General features: G+C 38.9%; 1 protein-coding gene across 3 annotated transcripts; it reads right to left on the bottom strand.

The window, feature by feature from the left end:
• Positions 1–6,543: 6,543 nt before the first annotated feature.
• On the bottom strand, positions 6,544–27,045 carry HADHB (hydroxyacyl-CoA dehydrogenase trifunctional multienzyme complex subunit beta). 3 transcript variants are annotated; one of them, XM_087929268.1, is made up of 16 exons: positions 26,909–27,045; positions 25,009–25,083; positions 24,620–24,661; positions 24,035–24,131; positions 23,887–23,931; positions 22,023–22,122; positions 18,188–18,275; positions 16,340–16,527; positions 15,426–15,606; positions 12,870–12,991; positions 11,905–11,984; positions 11,738–11,785; positions 10,172–10,259; positions 8,406–8,480; positions 7,849–8,013; positions 6,544–7,056 (listed from the first exon to the last, which is right to left on the bottom strand). In XM_087929268.1, the coding sequence occupies exons 2-16, from the start codon at positions 25,073–25,075 to the stop codon at positions 7,021–7,023; spliced, it is 1,422 nt and encodes a 473-aa protein (XP_087785394.1). In that variant the 5' UTR covers positions 25,076–25,083; positions 26,909–27,045; the 3' UTR covers positions 6,544–7,020. The 3 variants fall into 3 exon arrangements, with proteins under 3 accessions (XP_087785394.1, XP_026564517.1, XP_026564518.1); XM_026708732.2 differs by lacking the exon at positions 26,909–27,045 and adding an exon at positions 26,669–26,899; XM_026708733.2 differs by lacking the exon at positions 26,909–27,045 and adding an exon at positions 26,709–26,818.
• Positions 27,046–27,058: the final 13 nt, after the last annotated feature.

Here is a 27,058-nt window from a genome sequence, read left to right as displayed (position 1 = left end):
TGGAATTTATTTTGAGGGATGGTGGGCTTTCATTCCCTAGAAGTATTCACCATATTTCCTCACTAGTGATTTATATTGTTTTATACTAAATGAATAGAGTAGAGTAAAATAGGAATAGGAATAGGAACAGGAATAGAATTCTTTATTGGCCAAGTGTGGTTGGACACACAAGGAATTTGTCTTGATGCAAATACTCTCAGTATACATAAAAGAAAACATACATTCACCAAGAGTCACGAATCATAATGTACAACACTTAATGATAGTCATAGGATATACAATAAGCAATCAAATCATACTAGGAAACAGTCAGTATAGATCGTAAGGATACAAGCGACAAAGTTAGTCATACAGTCACAAATGGGAGGGGATGGGCGATAAGGAGTAATGAGAAGATTAATAGTACTAGTAATGCAGATTTTGTAAATAGTTGGACAGTGTTGAGGAAATAATTTGTTTAGCAGAGTGATGGCATTCAGCAGTGGTGGGATTCAATTTTTTTTTACTACCAGTTCTGTGGGTGTGGCTTGGTGGGCGTGGCAGGGGAAGGATACTGTAAAATCTCCAGTCAGAGGCGGTATTTGCCAGCTCTCCAAACTACTCAAAATTTCCACTACCGGTTCTCCAGAACTGGTCAGAACTTGCTGAATACCACCTCTGGGATTCAGGAAAAAACTGTTCTTGTGTCTAGTTGTTCCGTTGTGCAGTGCTCTATAGCATCATTGTGAGGGAAGGCGTTGAAACAATTTATGTCCAGGATGTGAGGAGTCTGTAAATATTTTCACAGCCCTCTTTTTGCCTCGTGCAGTATACAGATCCTTGATGGAAAGCAGGTTGGTAGTAATTGTTTTTTTCTGCAGTCCTAATTATCCTCTGAAGTCTGTGTCTGTCCTGTTGGGTTGCAGAACTAGGAATAGGAATAGAATAAACAGGGTTGGACTGGACCTAGGAGTTCTTCTGGTCCAATCCTCTGCTTAGGCAGGAAATAGGAATTTCAGGTTCCTTTCTCACCCTTACATTTTACAATTCTTTGATAAGAGCCAGGCACCCATCCTTTGGTAAAGGATATAAAATAAATAGGGTCAAATAAATAAAGCTTTTTATGCTTTTCTCAGGGAAGATACAGAAGTCTTGCTGCCATGCCAGATTGCCTACTCCCTAAAAAAAAACTTTTTAATGTTAATCCCTGGATATTTTAATTAATCCTACTTATTGAGCAGATGCGCTTATGCAATGGGTGTGACTGAGTGGGCCACAAAAGTGGAGTTTAGAAATAAGTTATAAAGTAATAAAGGCAGGATAAAAATCTAATGAATAAAAAAATAAAATTTGCTGACTGGGAAGCATAAAATGCAAATACTTCTACACTATGGACACCAGGAGTCGCTGCAGATGCCTTTTAGGTGAGGGAACCCTACAGAAACATTTATGCAGTTTATATCTCGAAGGGTACATGTCAGGCAATTAAAAGCCTCTTTGTATCACCTTGTTAAAAAAACTCTAGAGGCCCTAGGCCATCTATCCAAAGTTAGCTTGGTTGAATCCTCCACTTGGAAGATACCTCAGTGCTGTTGTTCTTAAAAATTCCATTTTCCATCCCATGTAATCAGCATCTATTGCTCCATAGTTTGAATCTCCTAAGCCAGTGTCCCCAGCCTTAGCAACTTTAAATTACGTGGACTTCAACTCCCAGAATTCCCCAGTCAGCTATGCCGGGAGATGAAGTCCACGTATCTTAAAGTTGCTAAGGTTGGGAAACACTAGTTTACCCTTTGTTTTCTTTGCCATTTCAGCAATGGCGCGATTCAAATTATTTTATTACCGGTTCTGTGGGCAAGGCTTGGTGGGCATGGTGTGGCTTGGTGGGCGTGGCTTGGTGGGTATGGCAAGGGAAGGATACTATAAAATCTCCATTCCCTCCCAACTCCTGGGGGAAGGTTATTGCAAAAACCCATTCCTTCCCCACTCCACTAACCTGCTTTCCAGCTCCATTCTCCTGTGCAAGGCAACAAAAGAAGACCCAGCCAATCAGCTGGGACTCAGGAGGCAGAGAATAGAAGGGGGCGGGGCCAGCCAGAGGTGGTATTTGCCGGTTCTCCGAACTACTCAAATTTTCCGCCACTGGTTCTCCAGAACTGGTCAGAACCTGCTGAATACCACCTCTGCATTTCAGGAAAGGCTATATGCTTCTTTTTCTCATAATGGCTGGTGCAAAATGAAATGAAAATTCTGATGTTCACTGAGTCCCACATGGAGAGCAAACTTTGGAACTTAGTAGGGAATTTCCTTTCCATTTCTTGTTCCTGATTCTATAGGACCCTGAACAAGTGATAAACCAGTACATCCTCTTCTTGTTATCCTTACATCTCAGGTTTTTGTTCACAGAGCAAGCATAATACTTTGGATTTGGGGCACAGCAATTGAGATTTGCACTCTGCACAGATGAGCAAGCCCCAATACTAGTATGGGCACTTCTAGTTTGGTTAGCTGTGATTCCAAATAATCACAGGCAAAAGCATTAGGAAAGCCAGTTGACAATTGATATGCCACTACTCTCATTCAGGCAAATGCAGGCTGGTCTGATGAGTGTATTATTTCAATTAAAAACCGATCCAAGTGTCCCCATGAAGAGAGAGGCATCTGTTCTTGACAAACCCTGCATAGACTTGTAATATTCATTTCCAAATATTATTTGTATCCCTTATGATCACCTCTACAGCCACTGAACATGAAACTAGCTTGTTATCACAGAAGTAATTTATCTGGTTTTGGGTTTTTTTGGCTAGCTGTGTACTGAAATATCTTCCAATGTGCTTAATCCAAACAATACAATCTGTCCATCTACAATTCAGTATTGTCAGCTTAAATAGGTTGTATCTGCAGTATTTCTAAGCAATCTTGGACCAGAATTTGAGTTAGCTTTGCTGTTCCAATTTGGCACTGGTTTCTAAGGGATCCATACATCTGGGCCCTTCTATTTAGAAGTCCCTACAATGTATGAAAGACTTAGAACCTCTTTCATCAATAGATATAGATTTAGAAATACTGTAGATAATACCATTCTAGCATTCTATCTGGATTTTGTTGTCTAAGAGGCAACTGCAAGTCAATGTTGTGGTTCGCCGGCAGCCGGTGCAGACGACAGAGGTATCGGACAGTGAAGACGAACGGGAACCAGTCAGGGAGTTTGGAGAGGACTTGGACAAGGATCCTGTGTCCGATGCAGAGATGGGGCCAGGACCATCTGGGAGTGGGGTGCTGCCTTTGGAGCTTTCAGAGTCTGGCAGCAGCGAAGCAGAGGACCCTGGGGAGCCTGTTCCCAGTGTGCGTATGCGCAGAGCTGCTAGAAGGCGAGAGCAGCTGAAGCAGAAGGGGTGATTCGGGAGTAAGGCTATGAGGTGATTGCCCCTCCCATAAGGGATAAAAGCAGGGGTGGGATTCTACCAGTTCTTAGAACCGGTAGCTCTGAAGAGCAGCAGACATAGAACCGGTTCTATGTCTGCTGCTGTTTTGGCCCACCTGGGCTCTTACCTGACCTTGATTTCCTGGTTCTTCACTCACAGCTGCTTTGCGTGGCACAGCTGTGGTTGAAAAAGCAGGAAAAAAGTGTCCAGGCTGCAAGCTGACAATGTTTCACACCCATGCACAGTGTGCGTCAGATGTGCGCATGTGCGTGCAAAACATAAATCACTGAACCAGTAGTTACACTGGTCGGATCCCATCTCTGGATAAAAATCAGACCTCAATGACGAAAATTTTGCAAGAAGCAAAGCAGTTCAATATATTCGGAGTCCTTCTTGAAGCTCTTCGTATTCTGGTCATTTTTTTCTAGTAGTTATAATTACTTTGGAGACTTCTATTTTTGGCAGCATTCCACAGCACTGACAGGCCTGTGCTTATCTTGGAGAACTGTTTAAGTTAGTTTTGGCTGTGAATGAAAATAATTCCCATCGTTGCATTAAAATAGGTTTTGCTTTTAAAACAAGTTTGTGTTTCATTACGTTTGACGAAGCCTGGGTCAGAACAATCAACCAATGGTAGTTCAACCAGTGCTAGGTCTTTCATGCCAATTTAACTAGATACTAATGTAGGACAATTGCTACTACTATGACGATATTTGGATTTGCATGCATGCAGTAATGGGCTCTGTGTGCCTGTGTTCTCCATAACAGAATAAAATGTAGGCAGTCTCTAGTGAAGAATATTCTTCAACAAGATATTTTTCTTGTTCCTCAAAAAGGACCTGAAGAGGAAAAAAAGTAAGGAAAAGAAACGACTCTGCATAAAGCCTTTTCTGTCATGATTGTATTCCCAACCATCGGGAAGAGCCATAGAAAATAGAATGAATCTATAGCGTGCAGATCAAGCAAAAGGAGTATATGTGAGTAAACCTAGGAGCACCACTGTTCTCCCCGCTGCATTCTGAATCAATTCTAACTGCTGAGTAGTCTTCAAAGGCAGCCACATGTAGATCGCATTGTAATAATCCCAAATGGGAACTGATGAAGGCTTGAGAGACCATGAGCAACACTTCCTGGTCCAGGGAAGGGGCACATAGATGGCACATAAGTCAAATCGTTACAAAGGCTCCCCTGGTCATGGACGCCACCTGCTCCCCAAGCAGGAGATGTGAGTCTAGGAGAATCCCCAAATTGCACACCAGCTCAGTCCTAGCGAGTGCCAGAGGTTAAATATCACCTGAGCCTAGAGCAGAGATCCCCAAACTTGGCAACTTTAAGGCTTGTGGACTTCAACTCCCAGAATTCTCCAGCCAGAGCTGAGGTCCACAAGTCTTAAAGTTGCCAAGCTTGGGGACCCCTGGTCTAGAGGGTCAAAAACCCAGAGCCACTTTGCCTTGCCATGGTTGAACCAAAGCCACTGTCTCCCCATCCAGTCCCTTACAACATCCGGGCTCAGGGCCTACACTGCAACAGCATCCTTTGCCTAGTTAGGGGTGGAGGGGTATAAGCACACCTCACATAACCTCCCCTAGAAGTTTCGTGTATGTTAAATAGGAAGGCGAAAGACTGGAGCCCCAGGACAGCTCACATTCGAGGGCCTGAGCTTTGACCTCTCCTCCCCCAACCCAAATTGGAACATGGAGGAAGGAGGAGGAAGAAGAACCACTGAAGTTCAGTGCCTCCCACCTTGAACCCCTAAAGCTGGACCAGGATACAATGGTCAATAATATTGAGTTGCTGAGACGTCCAGAAGGGTCAGAATGATTGCACCGCAAGTGTAACCAATGCCTTTTCAGTGTTGTGCCCCAGCCTGAACAAATCGGTAACTGCTTCATCCAGGGTCCTTTGTAACCGCGTGACAAACTCTCTCATAACCTTCCCTAAAAAGAGAAGTTGGACTGTTCTGTCTAGTTGAAGTCTGGACCAAAAGCACTGTTGGGCCCCAAGGATGGCCTCTTGAGAAGGGGGCTCACCAATGTTTCCTTCTCAAGAAGCAAGTGGCATGAACCACCACTTGGACCCAACCTGTAATGGAATGGAGAGCTGGCACAACCATGTAGCACTTCCCAGGTGGCCTTGATCATGCAGGAATGAGCCCAGGTGGCCAAGCTGACAGTCACAAGGGTCCTGTCCACTTCCTCAGGAATTTTTCGGCTGTGTCTTTTATATCAAGAAGAGCTTTTGTTTATGCTAGCTGAATGTTGAAAGTCACTGTTGATTCATATTAGTTTGGGAAGCAGACATTTCCAGAACTGACAAAAGGGCTGCACATTGGCAATGGAGAAATCATTGCCAAGGCATTTTGGAGTTCAAGATGATTTTTCAATACCTGGAATGTACATCTCCTTGGGAGCTGAAACCATACTTAACCTTTGTGGAGTACCTCAGATACACCCTCCACACACAAACACTCCACATATTGGGCCCTTGCCTTGGGCTCAGCTCGGTTATCTCCAACAATAATTTCTTTTTAGGACTATTGGAAAAATACATTCAAGACGGGGTAGGATGTGTATGTGTGAAGGGAGTATTTAATCCTTCCTGAATCTGTGTAACACGGCTTTAATCCAGACATTCTGACATGCACCAGTACTTTCATACATCATGCTAAGCCACTGACCTGATTTTCATCTAGCATGATGTAATTCCATCTAATACTTAACTCTGGATATTGGGCTGAAGGCTGACCACAGTACTGGTTTTACAGGAATGGGTTACATATATGATAAAATCCAGGTCCGTTTTATTTTCCAGCACCAGAGTTTTTTTCTGGGGAGGACAGTTCTGTAAGTGTGATAGTGGCTCATCAGCTACTACCGTAATATTTTCCACCACCACTCCCATTCTTTTCTGAATGAAGTCTAACAACTTTTGAAATCGGGAGTGGGGCCTGGGTGGGAAGAATCGGTATTGGAATGAAACCTCTTCACACATTTGAGTTGAACAAGATGGCTAAGCAGGCTTGAGCTGCCATTAAAGCAGCAGAAGGAAAAAGCACCAGAAAGCAAATAGCTGAGAAAGTCCAGCTTTTCTGTATCCTAAAACTGGGACATTCTGATCAACAAAAAAAGTGACACATGTGTTCCAGTCTTCTTTCTCATTTATTAAGGCTGATGTCAGACAAATACTGTATAGAACATTTAGATTGTTTTCTCTTAACAAGAGGTTTTCCTTTTAAAGAAAACTTCAAAGCCATGTTATTCACTTGAACTCTGTTAAGAACTATTCTCTTTGCATAGCAAATTTTGCTTTATCGCTCATTACCAGACAACTTTGCAGAACGCAGCATGCCAACTTACAATATTATTCTCACGGAGGGAAAAAGTAGTCAGGTATTGTCAAGTGGCAGGAAATCTATATTAACATTAAATATTCAGATGAAATATATGTGGCTTTCTCCATTTACTGTGAAACAAGTTTTTGAAGGCACTAGAAAATATTAATAAAAGCCACTGAGAGTCCTTTGTAGGAAAGTCCAGAGATATATTTTGGAGCATTATTACTACATTCGCTGTCTTGCAGATAACAGGCAAATCCCCTCGTGCCAATTTTCACCTCCTTACTGCGGATAATTCTCAACTATCATTGCATGGCCCTGCAGCAAGAGAAGAAGTGAAGAGAGAAGAAAGAAAAATGAACATTGGGAAAGTAGGGTTACAAAAGGAAACCTTGCCACGCACAAGGGCGACTATGGCCATGCTACACTGAGTCTAGAACCAATTTTGTTCTGCTGATTAAAGGACTAGGTTAGAAACTAGGAGACAGTCTTGCCTTAGGCATAAAACCTCGCTGGGTGACTCTCTCTCAGCCCAATACACAGAGTTATTATTGTGGGCAAAATAGGAGGAGAAAGGAGTACAGGTAGTCCCCGACTTACAATTATTCATTTAGTGGCCCTTCAACACTGACAAAGAGTGACTTATGACCAGTTTTCATACTTATGACTGTTGTAGCATCCCCATGATCATGTGATCAAAATTTGGACATTTGGCAACTGGCATTACTTCATGACAGTTGCATTGTTCCAGGGCCATATGATCACCATTTGTAACTTTTCCAACTGGCTTCTGACAAGCAAAGTCAATGGGAGGAAGGCAGATTTGTTTCACAACTACATGTTTCACTTAACAATCGCAGTAATTCGCTTAACAATTGATTAAAAAAGGTTGTAAAATGGAGCAAAACTCATGTAACAATTGCCTTGCTCAGCAACAGAAATTTTGGGCTCAATCGTGATTGTAAGTTGTGGACTACCTGTATTAGGTATATTTGCCACCTTGAGTTATTTATAAAAATAATAAAGGTAGAATATAAATAAATAAACAAATATATAAATAAACAAATATATAAACAAACGAATACAGATTGCTCATCGTAGGGTTCTTACCTGTCCTCCAGCAGCACATGCTGCCACTAAGGCATATTGTCCCCCTTCCTTCTTCAACCTGTGGGCAGCTGTGATTACTAAACGGCAGCCAGTAGCACCGAAAGGATGCCCTAAGGACAGGGATCCACCCCAGTTATTAAATTTGTCCAGAGAAGGAGCTCCAACCTATTAATAGGAGAACAGTAAATGAGACTTAGGCTCTGAAATAAATTATCTAATTTCACCTATGAAAGGAAGAAAGTTACAAAACATAAGCTTGAAAGACAACCACAGTAGGTAAGATATCAACTCAGCTGATGTTTGCCAGGTGACTGCTTCAGCCACTGTAACATCACTAGAGAAGGATAAGTCTGCTCACATGTGGCAAACACTGGACCTCAGAAAGGAGTAAAGACAACTATAAACAGGATGCCTCTAACTTCCACCATGCCCTCTATGAAGTTTCTGGGAAAGGTTAACAGGGAAAATAAGATAAGCTGCATGGAAACCTGAGAACAGGAAGGACAAAATACAGAAAGATCATGGATATACAAATTCACAGGTAACCTTAACCTTACCTTTGACTTTCTGCCCATGTAGTTCTGGGCAAACCAATCTGAATCCAGGGCTTTGAGATTTGCTAAAATTTGTCCCTACAATGGAAAAGAAGGGAAGATTCCATTACAGCATTAATATAGTCAAAATACATGCAATCTCTACAATAGAAAACATATATTGTAACTCCAAAAGATTTAACACAAACCAACTAGCTGATAAGGCACTTGAGGTTTTACACATTTCCAAATTATTATTGCCAAACTTTAATTACAATCACTGTTTAAAGTGTTATGCTACTTTACTGGTTTTGTTCTCATGACCATTAACATGTAAAAAATCACAATGCAAAATCAAGCAGACTCATGACTCATAAGACATTTCCGAAAGAGGTGACAATGCACTATGGGGCAAACCAGCTGAAATAAGCAAAATCACCTACCAAAGTTGTAATAAATGATAAATGTGCCAATTTCCAGAGAGAGTGGATTCTGTCAGCAAGGCTATTCAATGGATTTGTAGTATAGCAGTTTGAATCCTACAGGGAATGCTATAAGCCCTAATCACTAAATGGAGCCTTGTTGTTACAGCTATCCAAAGTAATTGGACCACAACAATATGAATTTACGGGCTTGGCCTGGCCTGCCTGTGTGTAAATATCAGTGTGTGACCTTGCCCCAAATTTATTTTTAAAAAGTAGACAGAGAAGTACAGGATTCGAGACAAACTTGATGCAATGAACATGCATATAAGGACTGGGGCTTCTATATATAACGTTGTTTCTTGATTACTGGAATTAAGAGCAGTCCTATAATAGCCTCACTTACTTCTTTTATTTTATTGCTCTTTCATTCAATTTTATTTCCTTTTTAATCGCATTATATTTTAGGGACTTCATTTTGTACTTCATTCTGAATGGTCAAGTGAAAGGAAAGAGTCTGTTCACATCATGGCCATCCCGTCTGGCAAAATCTCTTAATGACCTGACACAAATGGTGCTGAAAGCTCCAAAGCATGAGGATTGGTGGCGGGGGTGGGGATATTTAATGTTAGTGTATGCATTGTTTTAACAGGGTTGGTTCAAAACTTCATGACCTATATAGCCTTTTGATACATAAGATTCTTTCAAAATCTAAACATTTAGATCATACAATCTGGCTTTCATTTTGAAGGACAGTGGTCCCTGCATGAAGATCTCGAAAGCGATGCCCCTAACCATAAACGGGCCATTGTCTGGTGAAGTCTGAACTGATGAAACATGTTCCATTTTACAGGGCAGGGGGTGACAGCTGGGGGTGAGCAGCAAGAGGTAGTCTGGTTGCCTCTCATGCCTTCATTATATTTATGCCATAAATTTTACATGGATTAGGGCTGAATAACCATCTGTCTTGTTGCTAACTTTTATAGGACAGACCTTTCTGAGGATGCTTCCATTCACAGAACTTTGTAAGTTAGATAAAAAGGACTCAGTTCCTATGTTATGGAATAGTCTTCCATAAGATCAAATCCTACTCTTACAACATTTTTAAAAGTTGGAAAGATATTTCTTTTAATTCAGTCTTTTTAGCTGTTTGTAGTAGTGTATTATGCATTTAAAGTGACTTTTTAAAACTATTTTTACTTAAGTTTTTGAATAGCTAAAATTGTAGAGAGTATTTCAGTTCCCTCTATAATAACTAATAACTAATCAACCCAAGATTGAAAACTACAATTACTGAGTGAAATAAAAAATATAATGAAATATTTGAACAAAACTATCTGTTTTGCACGTGACCTTAGCAATACTTACTGCAAACGCTTCATGAAATTCAAACACATCAATGTCTGCCATTGTTAGGCCAGCTTTTTCCAAAACTTTGGGAGTAGCATATGTTGGCCTAAGAGAAAAAGAAGCCAAGAGCTGCATTCAGGTCCTTCTGGACAGGGAAACCTACTGGCTGAGAAAGGCTGCAGCTATTCAGAAGAACCTGCCTGTATCATCATTATAAAAGGGCACCGTTTCTTTTTATTTGGCAGAAAAAAACAAAAATACTCTCTCTTCCAAGCAGCTTGAAGAATTGTTATCCTATCCATCCCTGATCTAAAAACTGAATAGAGAATACAATACCTCTATAGTAACTAAGTTTTATCTCTTGCTGGTGATATAAGAAGCTGTGCAACCAAAGAAATGGAAACAGAATGTTTGCTGCAAATTAGATATGCTAAAGAGATGAATGAAAAGAAAAAGAAACTATATAAACAAAGCAATTTCAGAATTCAGGAGGATTTTACACCATTTCTTGCAAGCTGTGGAGACTTGCATTTATGACTCAGCCAATGTTTCTTCAAGTATCAGTTGCAAAATGCAAGAATCCAAACTGAGTATGGGTATGTCTGACCATTAGTCAGCAGTTCAGTAATTTGTCTACTCCAGGACAGTCAGCTCTTTTGAATGATTTTCAGAGGGGGCTGATGGCAATACAGTCCTATGCCAAGAGTTAGGGAAGAATGTGTGGGAGAAGGTAGGGGAGGATTGAGTTCCTGAATCCTAGAGAATCTTAGCTGAATGGAACTGATCACAGAAATAGGCTGCTACAACTGTCAAAAGTCAAGTCTTCCACAGTAGATACATTGTGGAAAAAGTGGCAATCCACCCCATGAAATATTATTGTAGTTGCCAGTCCTGTCAAGAAAAAGCTGCCAGTAAATTTAATGTGACAAAAAGGGGAAAATAATTATATTCAAAGGGAATAATCATACTGTTACATAATTAGTTGGGAGTTAGGAGTCATATACATATTAGTGGTAAAGGTTTTCCTTGTCTACTCGTGTTCAACTCTAGGGGCCAGTGCTCATCTGTTTCCTATCTGAGGGAACAAGCGTTGTCCAAAGATACTTCCGTGGCCATGTGGCCAATATCACTATACACCGAGGCACACAAATGCTGTTTTCTTCTCATCGAAGTGGGATATTTATTTACTTGTATATGCATGCTTTCAAACTGCTAGGTGGGCAGGAGCTGGGACAAGTAATGGGAGCATGTCACTCAGATCTCAAACCCAGGCTGTCAAATTACTGGCTGAAAGCCCAGCGCCTTAAAAGCTGGGCCACCACGCTTCCCCCCTTTTTAGTAGTAAAATAACTCATATTTTCACTCAATTTCAGCTCTATGTATTTTTTAAGAATGTGATGCCTAACACACCGCTTAAGGACCAAATGTGAGCCTCCATCTGAAAAATGTTGCACCTCCCTGCAGCAACTGGGACAGTTGCCTAGGACTAAGAAAGAGGGAATAAGGTTTCTTCAAATAAAATGATTTGGAAAAAGGACACATTTCTATTTTCATGGTAAAAAGGATTCTAAATTTACAACTTACCCAAGCAGAAGCTGATCTTTTGGGTCTTGGGATACATATATGAAATCTCTAAATTGCGTTTAAAAAAAAGAGAGAGAGAGAGCAGAGATTGATTACATGGTTACATAGATGAGAAAATGGCCATGGTTTTATGACAGATGGTGAGAGAAGGGAGAGCTTCCATTCACCTGAGGTAGGCCTTTGGTTTGTATCCCATTGCCAAAGCTTTTTCTTCAGTCATTAAGAGAACTGCTGAAGCTCCATCAGTCTGTGGAGACAATATAAAAATGCCATCAGACTCTGAAAAAAGAGTTGAGCTCAACCCCACTGTCTCTTAATTCAGTTTGCATATTACTGTATTTGTTATTTTTTTTAAAAAAAAGAAATCAAAACTGAGCCTAATGCAAAATGAATGATTTTGCATCCCCCCAAAAGGTAACTCTGAATTTTAAAATTGGTAGCCAGGAAGAAGTCTGGAACTAAGATGACTGAAAGGAAAAGAACCAGTTGGGCCAAGTAAAGAGTGAAAAGAAAAGATAATGGTAAGGGAAGCAAGGGGGGGAAGGAGAAACATAAACAATGGGTAATATGGAAAAACACAAAAGAAGCAGGAAAGCCAGACACTTGGTGGAGGAGTTTTGGGCCACAAAATGTTAAGACCCAAGTAATTTGAAAGGTATGATGACTGTGTAACAACTGTGGAGTCCTTGATCAGGTCAATCAAGTAATGAAACACCTGCAAACAACCAAGATCAGAGAGCACAGTTCAACTGTGAGCTACATATATTCTCTTCTATTGTATAATGATGCTGACACTGATGTAGAAAATGAGCCATTTCACACTATTTTGAATTTTAAGGAAACAACAGTATTCCTCCCAATGTTACTGCATTACTAGGATGATAAATCACTATCAAACCCTGGATAAGTAACAAATACTCATATGCAAGTTTTAGAAACAACCATAAACTTTAAAGGAACAGCCAAGGGTCCTTTATGAGCCAGATTGTGGCTTGGTATTATACTTGAATCAATTTTAATCTATTCTGATTAAAAGAAAATGCCAATCTAAGGTTCCAGCAATTGTGATTATGTTGTATAATGAAGATGCTTCAGAATGTATTTTTCAAAGGCAAATGTACAAGGGTGTTACCAGGAAAGAGGAGTTGGCAGCTGTTACAGTCCCATATGGTTTGATAAAAGCAGCTTTCAGTCGACCCATCTGCTCCAATGAAGATGGCCGGACGCCGTTATCCTTCACCACAGTGTCCTTTCCTGTAAGAGTCAAACATGTGAAGAGGCTTATGGTTCAAGACATCTGCTATGTTGAAAGTCTACCTGTGAAATTCAACCTTCTTCATTTCTGCAATTCTTGACTGGGACCTCTGCTGTTCATACTCTTAAACACATACAGATTTTTCCCGTATTCCCTTCCAATGGATTCATTCTTTCTCATACAATTTATTTCCTCTTCTGTTCTACCTTCAAGATTTCCTAAGATCGTTTGTTACTTTGCCTCTCTCTAGTAAACCCTTCCCAACTAGGTACTCTTCACAATTACCATATTTTTCAGACTATAAGACGCACCTTGATTTAGAGGAGGAAAACAAGAAAAAAACGTTTTTTGCTTCTGTGCATGTTTTCAAACCCACCCACCCCCCAGCATCCAGAAACACTCTGCAAGTAAAAAATGAGCCCATTTTTGGCCTCTGTGGGTCCTGTTTTTGCTCAACCAAGCGTCCAGAAGCACTCTCCAGAGGCTTCCTGGGTCCTGTTTTTGCCTTCCCCAAGGAGGCTGAAAATGGGACCCGTGGAGTGCTTCTAGACGCTGGTGAGGGCAAAAAATGGGATGCGTGGAGGCTTTGGGAGGCCAAAAACGGGCCCATGTTGAAATCTAGTACCATAGTTTTTGGACTATAAGACACACTCCCCCCCTCCCCCCCACCCAAAATGGATGGAAATGTCTGTGCATCTTATTGTTCTGACCCACACCCTTTTCTGACAAATCAAACACAATTCACAAAGAACAGAAACCTTGTAATGCTTTTACAAAATAATTAGCTGTGATAAGCACAAGCCTTGCCAAACTGAGTGAGACTTGCCAAAAGATAACAGACAAGAAATAATTTGCAAAATAAGAATCTTCAAATACAAACTCAGGATACTGGAATGTCCATGAAGCTGTAGTTTCAAAATGTCTTTGCCTTCTGCAAAATACGTTCGTTCACAGCTAGCTTTTATCTTCTTGAAGGAGGGGCCATTACCTTGCAGCCTTACTCCTGAGTCGCCCGTGCTGTTCTTTCCTCCAAGAAATCCTGCACGCACACGAACTTGGCACAGGCTCCTCAGGAACCTCCTCATCACTGCTACCAGCCCCCACAATCTCTGAAGGCAGGAGTCTACTCCCTAATGGTCCCTCATCTGAGTCCTCGCTCTCCTCAGCCATCTGCACCTGCTGCCGGCTAACCACAACACTTATAGAGTGAATATGGTACTAGATTTCAACATCCATAATCCTTAACCAGCACAGCCTCTGACTGGGATTTGTGACAATTCAAGTCTAACACTTTTACAGATAGATTGGGGAAGGCTCCCTTTAGATCACTTGGAAATATCAGAGCCAGATGCTCTGAAGAATACAGCAGCTCATCCCATGGTAAGAGTTATGGTGAAAGTCATGCAACTGGCTGAGGACTTTGTGTCAGCCAGACAATTATAGCCGGAGGTGGCATCATTAATATCAATCCCTATAGTATGTTACATTATGGGTATAATCCATAATCATTTTGCATGATGACAACCTGTCTTGGAAAAATAAATTTGTATTATTTTAAAAGACAGAAAAAGAAGGGTAGTTGTGCTTGTTACACTATATAACACTAGGAAACCAAAGTACTCTTTTGACCAAAGTACTCTTGAGAACATTAAAGCATTTTTGAGGCCGATTTGACTGACTTACTACTAGCATTTTAATAGGAGGCATTCAGTCAACATTTTGACCAGAGATAATGGATACTTTTTATTTTTTAAAATTTGTTATTAAATCTGATGAAGCTATTCATATCTTACGAAAATTTGCTATTATCTAAACACAAAATATAACTTTGCTACTTCTAAATATGTATTTTTAAGGAGAATACTTAAAATTGTCCCAAATAAATTAGGGTATCAGCAAAAGTTTTCACTTTCCTTATTTGCTGTATGGATGTGGCTGAACATATGCAGGAACTAGGCACAGGTAAGGCATATGTTTCAATCTTAACTCATTCACTGAATAAATCTATGAACTAGGAAGAGCAGGAAGAATAAAGCAGAAGGGGAGAAAAAAAACTAATTATCGGTAAAAACAAGTTTTGTCTCCTCTCTCTTTATCTTTAAGAGGTCTCTTTCTTTATTCAGCGTCTAAACTGAATAACAACAACAACCTTTACTGTCATTGTACATGTATACAACGAAATTGATTTTGCTCCTGCTGGTGCTATCCATAACAAAATTACAATACAACATAAATAATATAGAAAATGGCCCTTATACAAGTAATTAGGGAGAAACCTGTCATATGTTTCCATGTATGCATGGAGTGCTTGTAGTTGTATTTAGGAGTCTGGCAGCCCATGGATAAAAGCTGAAAGCCATTCCAAGAGAAAAATATTTCCCTCCAATGGAATGTGGAACCATTGCTACAGTTTCCTCTAAACAAACATTTTACCTGGCACTTTGAACGCTACCAGATCTGTGAGAAGGGACTCATCTTGTGCTTTCTTGGCCAGAGTGTGTGAACGGAGAGCATATTCATCTTGCTCCAAACGTGAGATAGCAAAAGCAGCTGCCAGGCGATCTGCTGAATGACCCATGGTCTCGTTGGTGGAAAATTCTGCCACTGCAGGGAGCTAGAATTATTGAGAAAATTGCATGTGAAGATCAGTTCCCCTCAATTCAATGCAGACAGCTCCATAACCTAATTGCTGAAGGTAAATCCACAAGATTTAGCAATGTAAAATATGTACTATAACACTAGCATGCAGTGGCTCACCTTTTGCCATCTCTTGTTTAATCTACTCTTCCTCCTAAGCTGCTTTACCTACAAACTCGGTCATGACTCTTTCCTCCCTCAACCTACTTTTTCTTTCAGCAAAGAAATTCCATACGTCAATCTCAGCCTCATTTTGCTCTATTATGTAATGAGTTTCTCAAGCTTGGGAAAAAGAATGACAGCTTGCACATGTTTTCTTTACCAGGTAGCCAACTCTCCAGTAAGTTAACAGATGTTCAGCAAAAGATCAATAAAGTTAGAAATAAATTAAATGCTAAGCTAAATATATTAAATCCCCAAGTTTTTTGTAACAAACCTCTTTTCCCTTCCAATAAATCTGGTTAAAGAAGCCTATATAAGAATCTTGGGGAAGATTTGTGAACTGCTAAGGGCTTGAACTCTTTACTATTTCTTTTATGAATTGCTTTCTAGACCAAAGTTAATGAAAGCTGAAGATGTGGTATTAGAGAACAGTCAGCAACTGTTTTTGGCCACAATGTGTCTCTGGCTGATTATTCTATTTATCCTTGCCCATTTTCTGAATTTGTTCCTTAGGAAGGCAGTGAAATGAAATCTATTTCCTCCTTTACCTCAGGTGCAAAGTAATCAGGACGGATTTTGGAGATCAGGGATAACTTCTGGCCCAATCCTTTTGCTCTTGAAAATCCAAGCAAAATCTTCCTCATCTTCCGACTATGTCTGATAGGAACATCAGACATCAATTCAACACCACCAGCAATGACCACATCCATCTGGCCAGATGCGATGAGGCTATATGCTATAAAAATCAGAAGGCACATACATGACAGATACCATGTTGAAGACTGATCAGTTTCCCGACTGAAAAAACCCATTCAATTACTTTTTATATGCTATTTCTTTTTTTAAATTGGCTATTTCTCATCCTTGTACTTCATACCTATCGTAAAACTTCAAGCAGAAGATGAGGGATAATTGATAAAGTCACATTAGAGTTAAAGATTCAATAGAATTAACAATTCTTTCCTAAAGTATTTTTTAAAGTCACTTTAAAAGTTCAACTTTATAAATCCAATTGGGTTTCTACTTTATATGAGTCTAGGTATACATTTACACTTTTAAATCTTGGTTTCTTCAGGTGCTCTGTTTATTTGCATACTATCTTTTGCCTATCTTCCAAATTTAAATATTTATCAAGTTTATAAAGAAGCTTGGTAAAATCTGTTATACATCCTATTAGAATTAGGCATGTGAAAATTAAAATGCAAATCAAGTTGTAAGAATGAAATTCTCTGAAGCAATTTACATTATTTTATTCTGGACTGCAACGTCACTGTAAATGCTTTCTTAGCATTTTTAAATTAGAAATAGACTTTTATGTCTTTTTTTCTCTCCAAGAGATGGCCTCTGTTAAATAAAACAGATGGCTATCAGTTGCTACATGGCAAATCACTGAGGACATTTCAGGCTTCATAGTTTATTCTTTGTCCTCCTGATAAAATTTGGTGCAAAACTCCAGGAATTTGTAACCATAACTAATATTTATTTCTTACTATAAGACCAAGAAGATCATTGCTAATATTCCTTAAAATATCCAAACGTCTTCCAGGGGGCAAATTCTACTTTCCTTTCGTCTCTGAGTTAGAATGTTTATTTGTTTTTATCTATTTATTATCTATTTATTATTAAACTTTGATGCCGCCCATCTTGTCGAGGCAAGTCTGAACAGCTTACAGTCATACAATTAAATACCTCATACAACATTAAAACAATAAATAAGAACCAAACATTTAAAAATCAGATAAAATTCAATTAATCAAGATGGAAAGGAAAGGAGTGAATTATGCATGGGAGGAGGTGGGGTTTAATACATTAACCACCTCCAAGTTGCCACTCTCCTATTGGGGTCCCAGGCAAGATGGCAGAGCCTGGTTTTTCAGAAGGCCCGATGGGTGGGTGCAGCTCTCACTGGGGGGCATGGGGGGGGGTAGATTTTCCAGAGGGTGGGTGTCATGGCAGAAAAGGCTCTTGTCCTAGATCCCGCCAGCTGAAATTCCTTGACTGACGGGGTCCACATGCCTCTTCTGCTGGCATGGATGGGCAGGCTAATTCTATCAGCATGAGCAGGTTCTTCAGATAAACTGGACCTATCCTATGAAATACTTTTGAGGTGATAACCAATACCTTAAATTGGACCCAGAAGCAAATTTGCAACCAGTGCAGCTCACAGAGCAGTGATGTAATATGGGCTGCCCTAGAGGTCTCAATAACAGCTCATCCAACTGGTTCTACACCAGCTGAAACTTCCAGAGATCCTTGAAGGGTGGCCCCATGTAGAGCATGTTGCAACAGTCCAATATTAAAAGGCTAATACTACATTCTACTGGAGAAATAAATTCTCCTGCATGTTTACAGTCTATTTATATATGGTCCTTACTTAATCAAGCAAGATAACATACCAGTCGTCATTGCCTGGTTGGAAGATATGCAAGCCATGGTGACAGTGTGAGCAGGAGTTTTGTCAGAGAAGCCAGCTCCCAAAGCAGCCTACACAAAAGTCAGAAAGCAAATCAGAATATTGAGAGATGTCTAATTTCTACAGTTCTCATGATACATTGCAGTCCACAGTTTTCAGCATAGCAGGTTTTGCAAGAATCTTGCAGGGAAACTCAGGTTGAGAGGTTTTTATCTTACTAGTATATTCAATGACTGGATAAAGATAGAAGCCTTTTGCTCTTTGAAATTTTAATAGTCAACAATTAATATAATAAGGTTTATGTTTAACCAATATTAAATAAACAATTTTTGTTTGATCAATATTAAAGAGCATTTTAAAAGCATATAACCAGGGCCTCTGCTTGCCAATTATAATCACTCTTTGTATTGCAATTTTCAGTTTATTGAAAACAGAATGGTTCGTTCAGATCTCATATTAAGTAATAATTTGTAATTTTGGCTAAGCCTATTTGGTAAACCCTGCTAATTTACATCATACCACGATTAAACCAAAAATGGCGTATCAAATGTGTGAATCCAGATCACCAAATGTAACAAACAAGTTCAGACTACAGCAACCACAGGTTAAGAAATTCATTTATTTGCAATAGTCAAATGGTTAATTCCACAAATCAGAGTCAAAAGTTCTTGGCTATCTGTTTGCCTCTGCTTACAAACATATACATAACATTGCTTGGGAGGCTTTGGGCTTAAAGGCAGAGACACCTTATGTAAAAGACCCTTTACACATTTTAACTAGCATGGGAGTAATCCTAAAGTTGCCAGGAAAAGTACTGAAAGCTAGCTTTCCAATGAGATCACTAGGACATGCAAGCAGTGAGTATTTTCCTATTGAGATATTCCTATCTCAATAATCACCTGAGAAAATGCTGCCCCAGCTCCAGTTACCTAATTGTACACTGGAGCAGAATGCCAAAGTATATTTTATCTGGAAAATGTAACATAAATCTTATTTTAGCCACCCATGAAATGAAGTTCTCTCAGGAACATTTCACTTATGTTGGGAATTATGAAGAGAGAATGTACCACAAATGCCTCTCTGCTTTCAGTTAAAAGGGGAGGGGGAGGCGCTACTGAATGGAAAATATGGCATGGTACAGCAAAGAAAGATAGCTCGGTCGAGGGAGCCAAAGCTTAGTCTCAGGCACGCCTGTTAGGAAGCACGATTTCAAATAGCCAGAGTCAGAATGAAAAGTTGAAAAACAGGGAATATATTCAGAGGTAGAATATTCTAGCAGGATTAATGCAATGCTCCAATTTAATCAGTCTTGGTTTCTATGATTCAGCAGTAAGACGCCTAAGTAAGGTATCCTTGGTTACACAATACCACACAACATTGCTCCACTGACACAAAGCCAACTGGGGTAAAGTTCAGCGTGAATGTTAACATGAAGATACTTGCACAGGCGGAGAATCAGACAAGCAAAAACTGCTGACAGGTGAAGCAGTACAGAGGGGAAATGCAAGCAGTAACCAGTTACTATGATGTCTAACTGCTAAAAATGGCAACTTTGGGGCTTTTAATATTAAAACTTCGTTCAGGTGCCTGCTTAGTTTTTGAAAGGCAAACATGAATGCTCTTGCAACTGTCAGAAATGGGAGATGATTTGACATGCTTTATGAGCAGAGCAAATAATAAATATAGGCTTGTCAACAAGTTAAAGGGCAAGTCCATCATTCAAAACAACAAAAATCATTGTCATCAAAAGTAGGCAAAATCAAACTGGAGAAAAGGTTGATATCTGTGACTACGTAAGAAATTACTTAATCCTAAAGAATTGGACTTTGTCAGTTTCAGATATCAAGTTAATAATCAACAACTCTTACATTCTTAACTTCATTTGATTAGGGCAGTTTGTTTAGGTTCTCAGTGGTTTTTGCATATAGGAGCTGTAGACAAGCAAATGTGCTTTCAGGAAGTTTTTTTAGGGGGGCGGGGGGGGGGGGGGCTTTGAATTAGAATTGACTCCTGGCAAATGCCTGGACTAATCCTTACAATTTTCTTGGTCAGACTTTTTGGGAATTGATTTGCTGTTGTCTCCTTCCTAGAGCTAAGAGTGATTGGCCCAAAGCATAAAATGATATCTTTGTCAGCATTGCCAGATCCATGTTTGTCATTACAATGACAAAGTAATATATTGTAATTCAAGGCTGAATATGCCTTGAAAACAATATTTTACTTCTGTAAGTTGCTCAGAATTATCATCAGTGAGTTGGGCAGCCATACACATTTTCTTAATAAATATTTAAAAAGTGCTTCAGACTTGCCCATTTCTGTTGTTTAAATCGGCCTATCAATTTTCATGCTTCTAAATACCAAAAACAAAGCTATGCCTGCTTTAAGGGTTACATTGACTTTAATAAGTGGATTTCTTACAGGAGCCGCCCCCTTTTTTTAGGTGATTAGGAAGATCAGCAGCAGGAAAGCACTGGAAAAAATAGGATGGGAGCCCTGTAGGAAAATGGCAAAGGCAGGAAAGTGATCTGTGATGAGTGGGACAGGAAGATTGGTGGCAGCAGTTAGAAAGTACTATGTATTAGGTTTATAGCACAGAAAGTGACAAAAGGCAGAGGGGGCTCTAGTCTGGGGTAGGTAGTGAGGGAAACTGGCAGATACAGCACCAAGCCTTGGAGAACAGGAAACAGAATCAGACATTCCTTCATGTACATCAAGTCTGCAAAATGACAGGCGGGCTTTTTAATGCATGCACAAAATGTAGAAGCATGCTTTAATTTATTTATTAATTAATTTTATTCATTTTGTCAATTGCTTACAAGATAATAGGTATAAGTAAAAACATAGTTATGAATACATGGATACATATAAGAAAAATAGAAAACAAAAGAAACAATAGGACAGGGACGGTAGGCACGTTGGTGCACTTATGCACGGGTTGGTGCACTTATGCATTACAGCCCTCTTAGGAAAGGGGTAAGGTCAATAGTAGACAGTCTAAGGTTAAAGTTTTTTTTAAAAAAAATTAAAATTAAATGTTTAGAATGACTGGATATTTAGAAAGTAATTCTGATATAAAATTCGGCTTTATTTGGAAACCATTAAAGGCTACATTTTTAAACATGGAATTGCACCATATCCAAAATTATGGTTTCAGAGGTTATATTCTAACAATATATAATCTCTGTATCGTTTATACTGTCTTGATCATTTTTTGTCATCTGTAGTTTTTCTATCTCTCCTTTTTAAATGTTTGATAGTGTCAGCCAAAGACTTAAAATCATATCTAATGAAAGATGTTTTGATTAGAAAATGGATATGAAATGTTTTATTGTATTACAAGTTTTAAATAAGGTATTAGAGCATATTTATGATATATTTTACATTTCACCCAGCCTTCTTTTACTGTTTATATGTATTTGTATTATCTATTTTTACAACCTTTTAAACGTGTATTCATGTCTTCTTCTAATTTAACAAACTTTGCAGTTTAACAGATACCCTTCCCCCAAATGGGACCATTAAATAAAAGTGTCAAGCAGTTTTATGGCAAGATCCAATCTGGGTCGGTCACTGGGATCAGAGGTTTAGTTTTCCGAGCTTTCTTGGGCTCCAGCATGAGTCTGAAAGCTCAGAAGACTAAGCCTCTGGTCCTGGTGACCAACCCAGTTTGGATCCTGCAACATTATCCTATAACATATATCTCCATTTTTAAGTTCTAGAAGCCAATTCCACTCAAAATTCGTTCCTTCCTCTCATCTCCATTCATATCCCTCCCCACCTGTCCCCATCCCAAGTGATTCTTCTTTGGTTTAACATACCTCTCTAGCAACATTACTTGTTTTCACTTCTTGGATAACAGTGCCTAACAAAATGTACTCAACAGCTTCCTTAGGCACATCAGTCCGACATAGCAAGCCTCTGAGGGAACAAATCAGAGAAAGAAGGCACTTCAATGTCAAATCAAGAGTGTTTTTAAAAATGACAACAGAAACGACAGAGGGAATTGAGTGCTTTAAGAGGACAGACTGAACTTGATTATTCAGTCTGAAGAAAAGAAGGTTATAGTTTGGCAAGATTCTGTCTATTAGTGTAAGCAGGCATTTTAATCACATCTATCTATAGTATGAGAGTCACTCCGATATTGTGGTTAAGGCAGGCTAGAAACCGAGAGACTGCACATGAAACCAGTTGGATGATCTTGGGCCAGTCACTCCCTCTCAGCCCTAGGAAGAAGGCAATGGCAAACCACTTCTGCAAAACTTTATCAAAAAAAAAACAACTGCAGGGACTTATCCAGGCAGTCTCTAGGAATCAGACAGCAAATTGGCTCTCCAAACGTTTCCAAAATGCCTGATCCAAATTTTGTTACATGCTAATCTAGGTAATCTGCTGAATCTACATAGTTCTAGATAACAGAAATCTTGACAGGATTTTTGTTGTTGCTTTTTTGTAAGTGATTAAATTGTCTTGTGTACTTTTTAATTCTGGAAATTATCAAAGAACAGGCAGGTTTCAAAATACTTTTTCTCACACTAAATGGTTCCCAGAGCAGGCCAAGAGGTTATCTTGGAAAGAGTTATGCTTTGCTACTGCCTGTGCAGTTTTGCTCCCACAGCCCATAGTCCACCTTGCTTTGTAGTTGAGCAAAGTAGCAAATGCAGTCCTCGAATTAAAATAGGATTCTACATGCCACTATAAATCTTAGATTTTATTACTGGGAAAACAGTCCTTTTCATTCTATAAGCTAGGTCACAAGGTGGTTTCTAGGGCAGTGTTTGGATCTGATTGGGGGGAAATGGTTCAGAATGCAAGAAAAGGTGAATGCAGTAAATTCCTGCAATTCACTGGGGAAGCTACCTCTGTTCTAAGGACTTTATGGCAGTTTTCAGTTCATTTAGCTTTAATGAATCCAGAGAGAAGCTGTATTGCTGCTCTTGGGAAAAGTACTACTTCCAATTGAATCCAAGGTATTGCAAAGCCCTAGAGCTTACAGAGCAAGACACAACAAAATTCAAGACATTTCTATCTCAAATTCTTTTTTTAAATTCACATGTAAGTGTTTTACTTAAGAGAAATTTAAAGAAAAACATAGAAAAGATAGAAGTTATAAAGTAAGAAAAAACCCCAAATGTTATGTAATACAGTGACCCCGAATTTATCTTTAACAGATAATTACAATCTTATAATCTTCCCTCCCTCTTAGACATCAAACAAATCCCTTTAGCCCATCACTTAGTCCACATTTTTAAAATCCTCAATCCTTAACTTACATAATTTTTTCTTCTTTCAGCAAAAGCTCCATATAAGAAAACATTTCACCTGGAGACTCTGAATTCTAGTCCCACCTTAAGCATGAAAGCAGCTGGATAACTTTATACCAGTCACACATACTCAGAACTATTAGAAATGCCGGCTACCTTGCGTTATTTATAAAAAATAATAAAGGTGTGATATAAATAAAGATGAAAGAATTCGAAGTACATTAGGAAGACAACAAGTGAATTATTCCCATCTATATTTATTGGGAGTAAGAATGGCAGTATGAGATGGGTAGTTTGATAAAACAAGAAAGAAGAAAAGGCACTTCAGGCCCAAAAAACAAAGCATAACAACATTCCTAAACAACTCTCTATGAACCAAATCACAACCAAACTGCTCCACTTCTATTTATTTACTACTTACATCAGTGCTGCCCTGGCCAAGTCATGTGGCATTAAATCTGTATACCTGAAGATTAGAAGAGAAAGAAAAAAATACTTTCTCATTAACTCCTGAAAAATATACTTAAATTGTTTTTATAAATTTTATAAAGGGAAGATTTAATACTTACGAGGTCCCGGACTGCAAAAATGGAATGCGAACACCATCCACCACTACAATATTCTTCATCCCATTTTTAGCTAGGGTTTTCTTACTTTTGGCCTGAACTGCAGCAATAATAAATTATTACTAGAAAAACTAATAGAGCAAGAATTATCACAAAATCATTGAAAATCAAAGCATTTCTTTATTTGTTGCTACTGTTTAGAAAAGGGACGAATTTTTTTTTTTACACTAGGATAAGATCAGTAGTGTTTATTTTGAAATTTGTCTAAAAACATCCAAAGTTCACAATTTATTCCTTCTATTTAATAACGTTAAGATAATTGATTTTTCCTTCTATAGTTTTCCATGAAGCATAAATAAACACCAAAACTAGAATCACAGAACTTCAGCACTTTTTAAAAAATATTCGTGTGTGTAATACACACATGCCCATAAGAGTCATATTTCCTATAGATTACAGTACTTTCACAACAAGTTTTGGATTTAATTTATGTGATCTCAGATCTATTTTATATCCTAATTTATGAGACAGCATAGGAGTGCAAGTACAGTAGAGATGTGCAGTCAGACTATTCATATTTTTCTGTACCTGTTGCGAATAACTGGGATGAGCAGCTGAAAGATCTCAAAGCTGAAATGTAAGAAAATCAAAATATAAGAACATGGGTAAAACAGACAGTAATGTCACTCAGACAGAAAAACAAAGCAAATTTCTCATAAGCTTCTAACTAATCATGAGCCAAGAGGATCAGAGAGAATGTACTGACATTTAGAACACAAAAGCAAAAAATGAATATTATGATAGGATTATGGTATCTTAATATGATAGTATCTGCATCAGAAAAAGAGCAATGAAACTCAGAAAAAGACAATGAACTATTTTAACTAAAATGAATAAAACCTTTATAACAAACCAGCATGTAATTCCAGTAACTGATCATGCATTGAATATTTTTAATAATCTAAAGGAGAACTTACAGAATTTGGCTGCCCGTGGAATGATGGTAGGAAGAATTTTCATGCCACAAGTCAACAAGGATGCCATTTTGAAGCCTGAAACAGGAAAAAAAATTGCTGTCATTTATCTTATTTCTTCTTTTTCTTCTTGTGTCGTATCCGTCATCGGACATTGGCGATCATGTTGGCGATCCTAGTTAGCTTGTTGAAAACAGTAAATATTGTGGGCACAGAGCCCAATTCACAGGTTCATTCAAAGTAGCCATGCTCATGGTTCCCCATCTGGCTTCCAAAAAACACTGGGAAATTTTCAAGCAGCAAGACATAAGCAGAAACCATAATTTTATTTTATTAATAACAGATAATACAGAGTAGATGAAAATACTTATTTTATACTGGAATTTTGTTACCTCTGGTTTACCAAATTTGCAACATGGTAAGTATAATTCTTGCTTTAATGCATTAAGGTTTTGCCCATGCAAATAGACTTTGAAAAGAACATTCATTCAAATGCTTTATACTACCTTATCATCTATCTTTTCTTACATTTCCCAGTTTGTATACGTCAGCTCATTTTATTAATGTTACTGTAAGATTATGGTTTTGGAGATGAGTTCCAAAAAGGAGAATCAACATAGGGTAGCAATTCAGATACTGAACTGGGATAGGAAAGAATCAGGTTTAAATTCACATTTAGCTATTTATGTAATTTCATTGAGTGGGTTTCCACTTAGAGATACAAGAACAACTGATTCAACCTGCTTCATGAAATGAAATTGGGAAAAAGTTTTGAAGCACAATGATGTACAAATACTTTGTACCTTGCAGAATACAGGATATATGCAGGATCAATCACATAATGGCAGGATCAATCGCATAATATCAATCACATAATAGCAAGTCAACAATTGAGTGTCTTTTTCTGCTATGAACTACAGTTATGACAGGGAAAATCAAAATGCTCTATTATATATGGTATTTTAATTATCTTTATTCTTATTGCCATTTACTAATATACAAAACAAAAATACAAAATCAGTATAAAAATGTATAACAAACAAAAGTATAAAACAAGCTATAAACAAAAGCAAAAAAGAAAGGAAAATGATAAACAATAAGCAAAAAAAGATATATTTGATATATTAAACATTAAACAATATATGAAGATTTCAAATTTAAAAGAGAATGAATCTGTGCTAAAATTTCATGATAAGAAAAGTGTAAATATCACACCATAACAGTGTTTCCTAAGTACAATGGTCAATTTAATTATCAGATACATAATAAATATTCCATACTGCTATTATGCTTGCACAGTATTGGGACATTTCTTCCTTGGATTCTTCCTTATGAAACTTCGCATGTACTTTGGGGTTATAGTTAAGCTAGTTTTTTGCTCGTTGCCAACTGCCCTTCCTCAACTTGAAACTCTCTCTTACACCTCTCATTAATTCCATTGCATGCAAAAACCGGGATGTGTAATTCAACGCAGCTCTATTAAGAAAAACGAGACAGATCGGCAATTGGGCACATCGACACATCATCCTTAATGTCTCCGTCCACTGCTCCTATCACGTCACTTCCCTCCACGGAGAACCCACGCAGGAAAGCAAATCCTCCCACCGCCTAATCCCCCTCATTTGCCCTCCCTCCAGCCCGCTTGGGAATTAGAATCGCCCACCTTGGAGGGGAAGCGCGATAACCAAGGCAGATTAGCTCACCGCCGGCAACAGCCTCCACCACAGGCTGTAAACAATCAGCCCCGCTCCCTTACCCGCCCAAGGGCGCCAGTACAAAGGAGGCCCTCCCTTGCCGACGTTAGCCGGCGTTCGCTGTTGCCGCCTAAACCGCCCCCTCCCTTCCCCTCCCCTTAGTTCAACGTTTCTCATTCCTCATAACAATTATTGAAAAAGAGCCTTACCAAACAGAAAACGTGTGAGAAATGTGCCCTTCGGAAGAACGGTGGGGGCATCTGCCGCGCCACAACAAGAGGCGCTGTGATTTGTCAACAGGCAAATCAGGGGACGGCTCACTTTAAGTAAACCAGAGCGACGAAGGAGAAGGGAAAGCC

Source organism: Pseudonaja textilis, chromosome 1 (genome assembly GCF_049901715.1).
Source record: "Pseudonaja textilis isolate UNSWEBS1 chromosome 1, rPseTex1.2, whole genome shotgun sequence".
NCBI lineage: Eukaryota > Metazoa > Chordata > Lepidosauria > Squamata > Elapidae > Pseudonaja > Pseudonaja textilis.
Note: the sequence above shows the minus strand (reverse complement) of the source record. Positions and strands in the feature narration are given on the sequence as shown.

Coding starts and splice junctions, on each gene's coding strand:
- HADHB (XM_087929268.1), bottom strand. CDS start 25,075: ATGGCATCCTTGTTGACTTGTGGCATGAAAATTCTTCCTACCATCATT. Junction 24,662..25,008: donor TCCACGGGCAGCCAAATTCT/GTAAGTTCTCCT, acceptor CTTACATTTCAG/CTTTGAGATCTTTCAGCTGC. Junction 22,123..23,886: donor TTGGCCAGGGCAGCACTGAT/GTAAGTAGTAAA, acceptor TTGTTCCCTCAG/AGGCTTGCTATGTCGGACTG.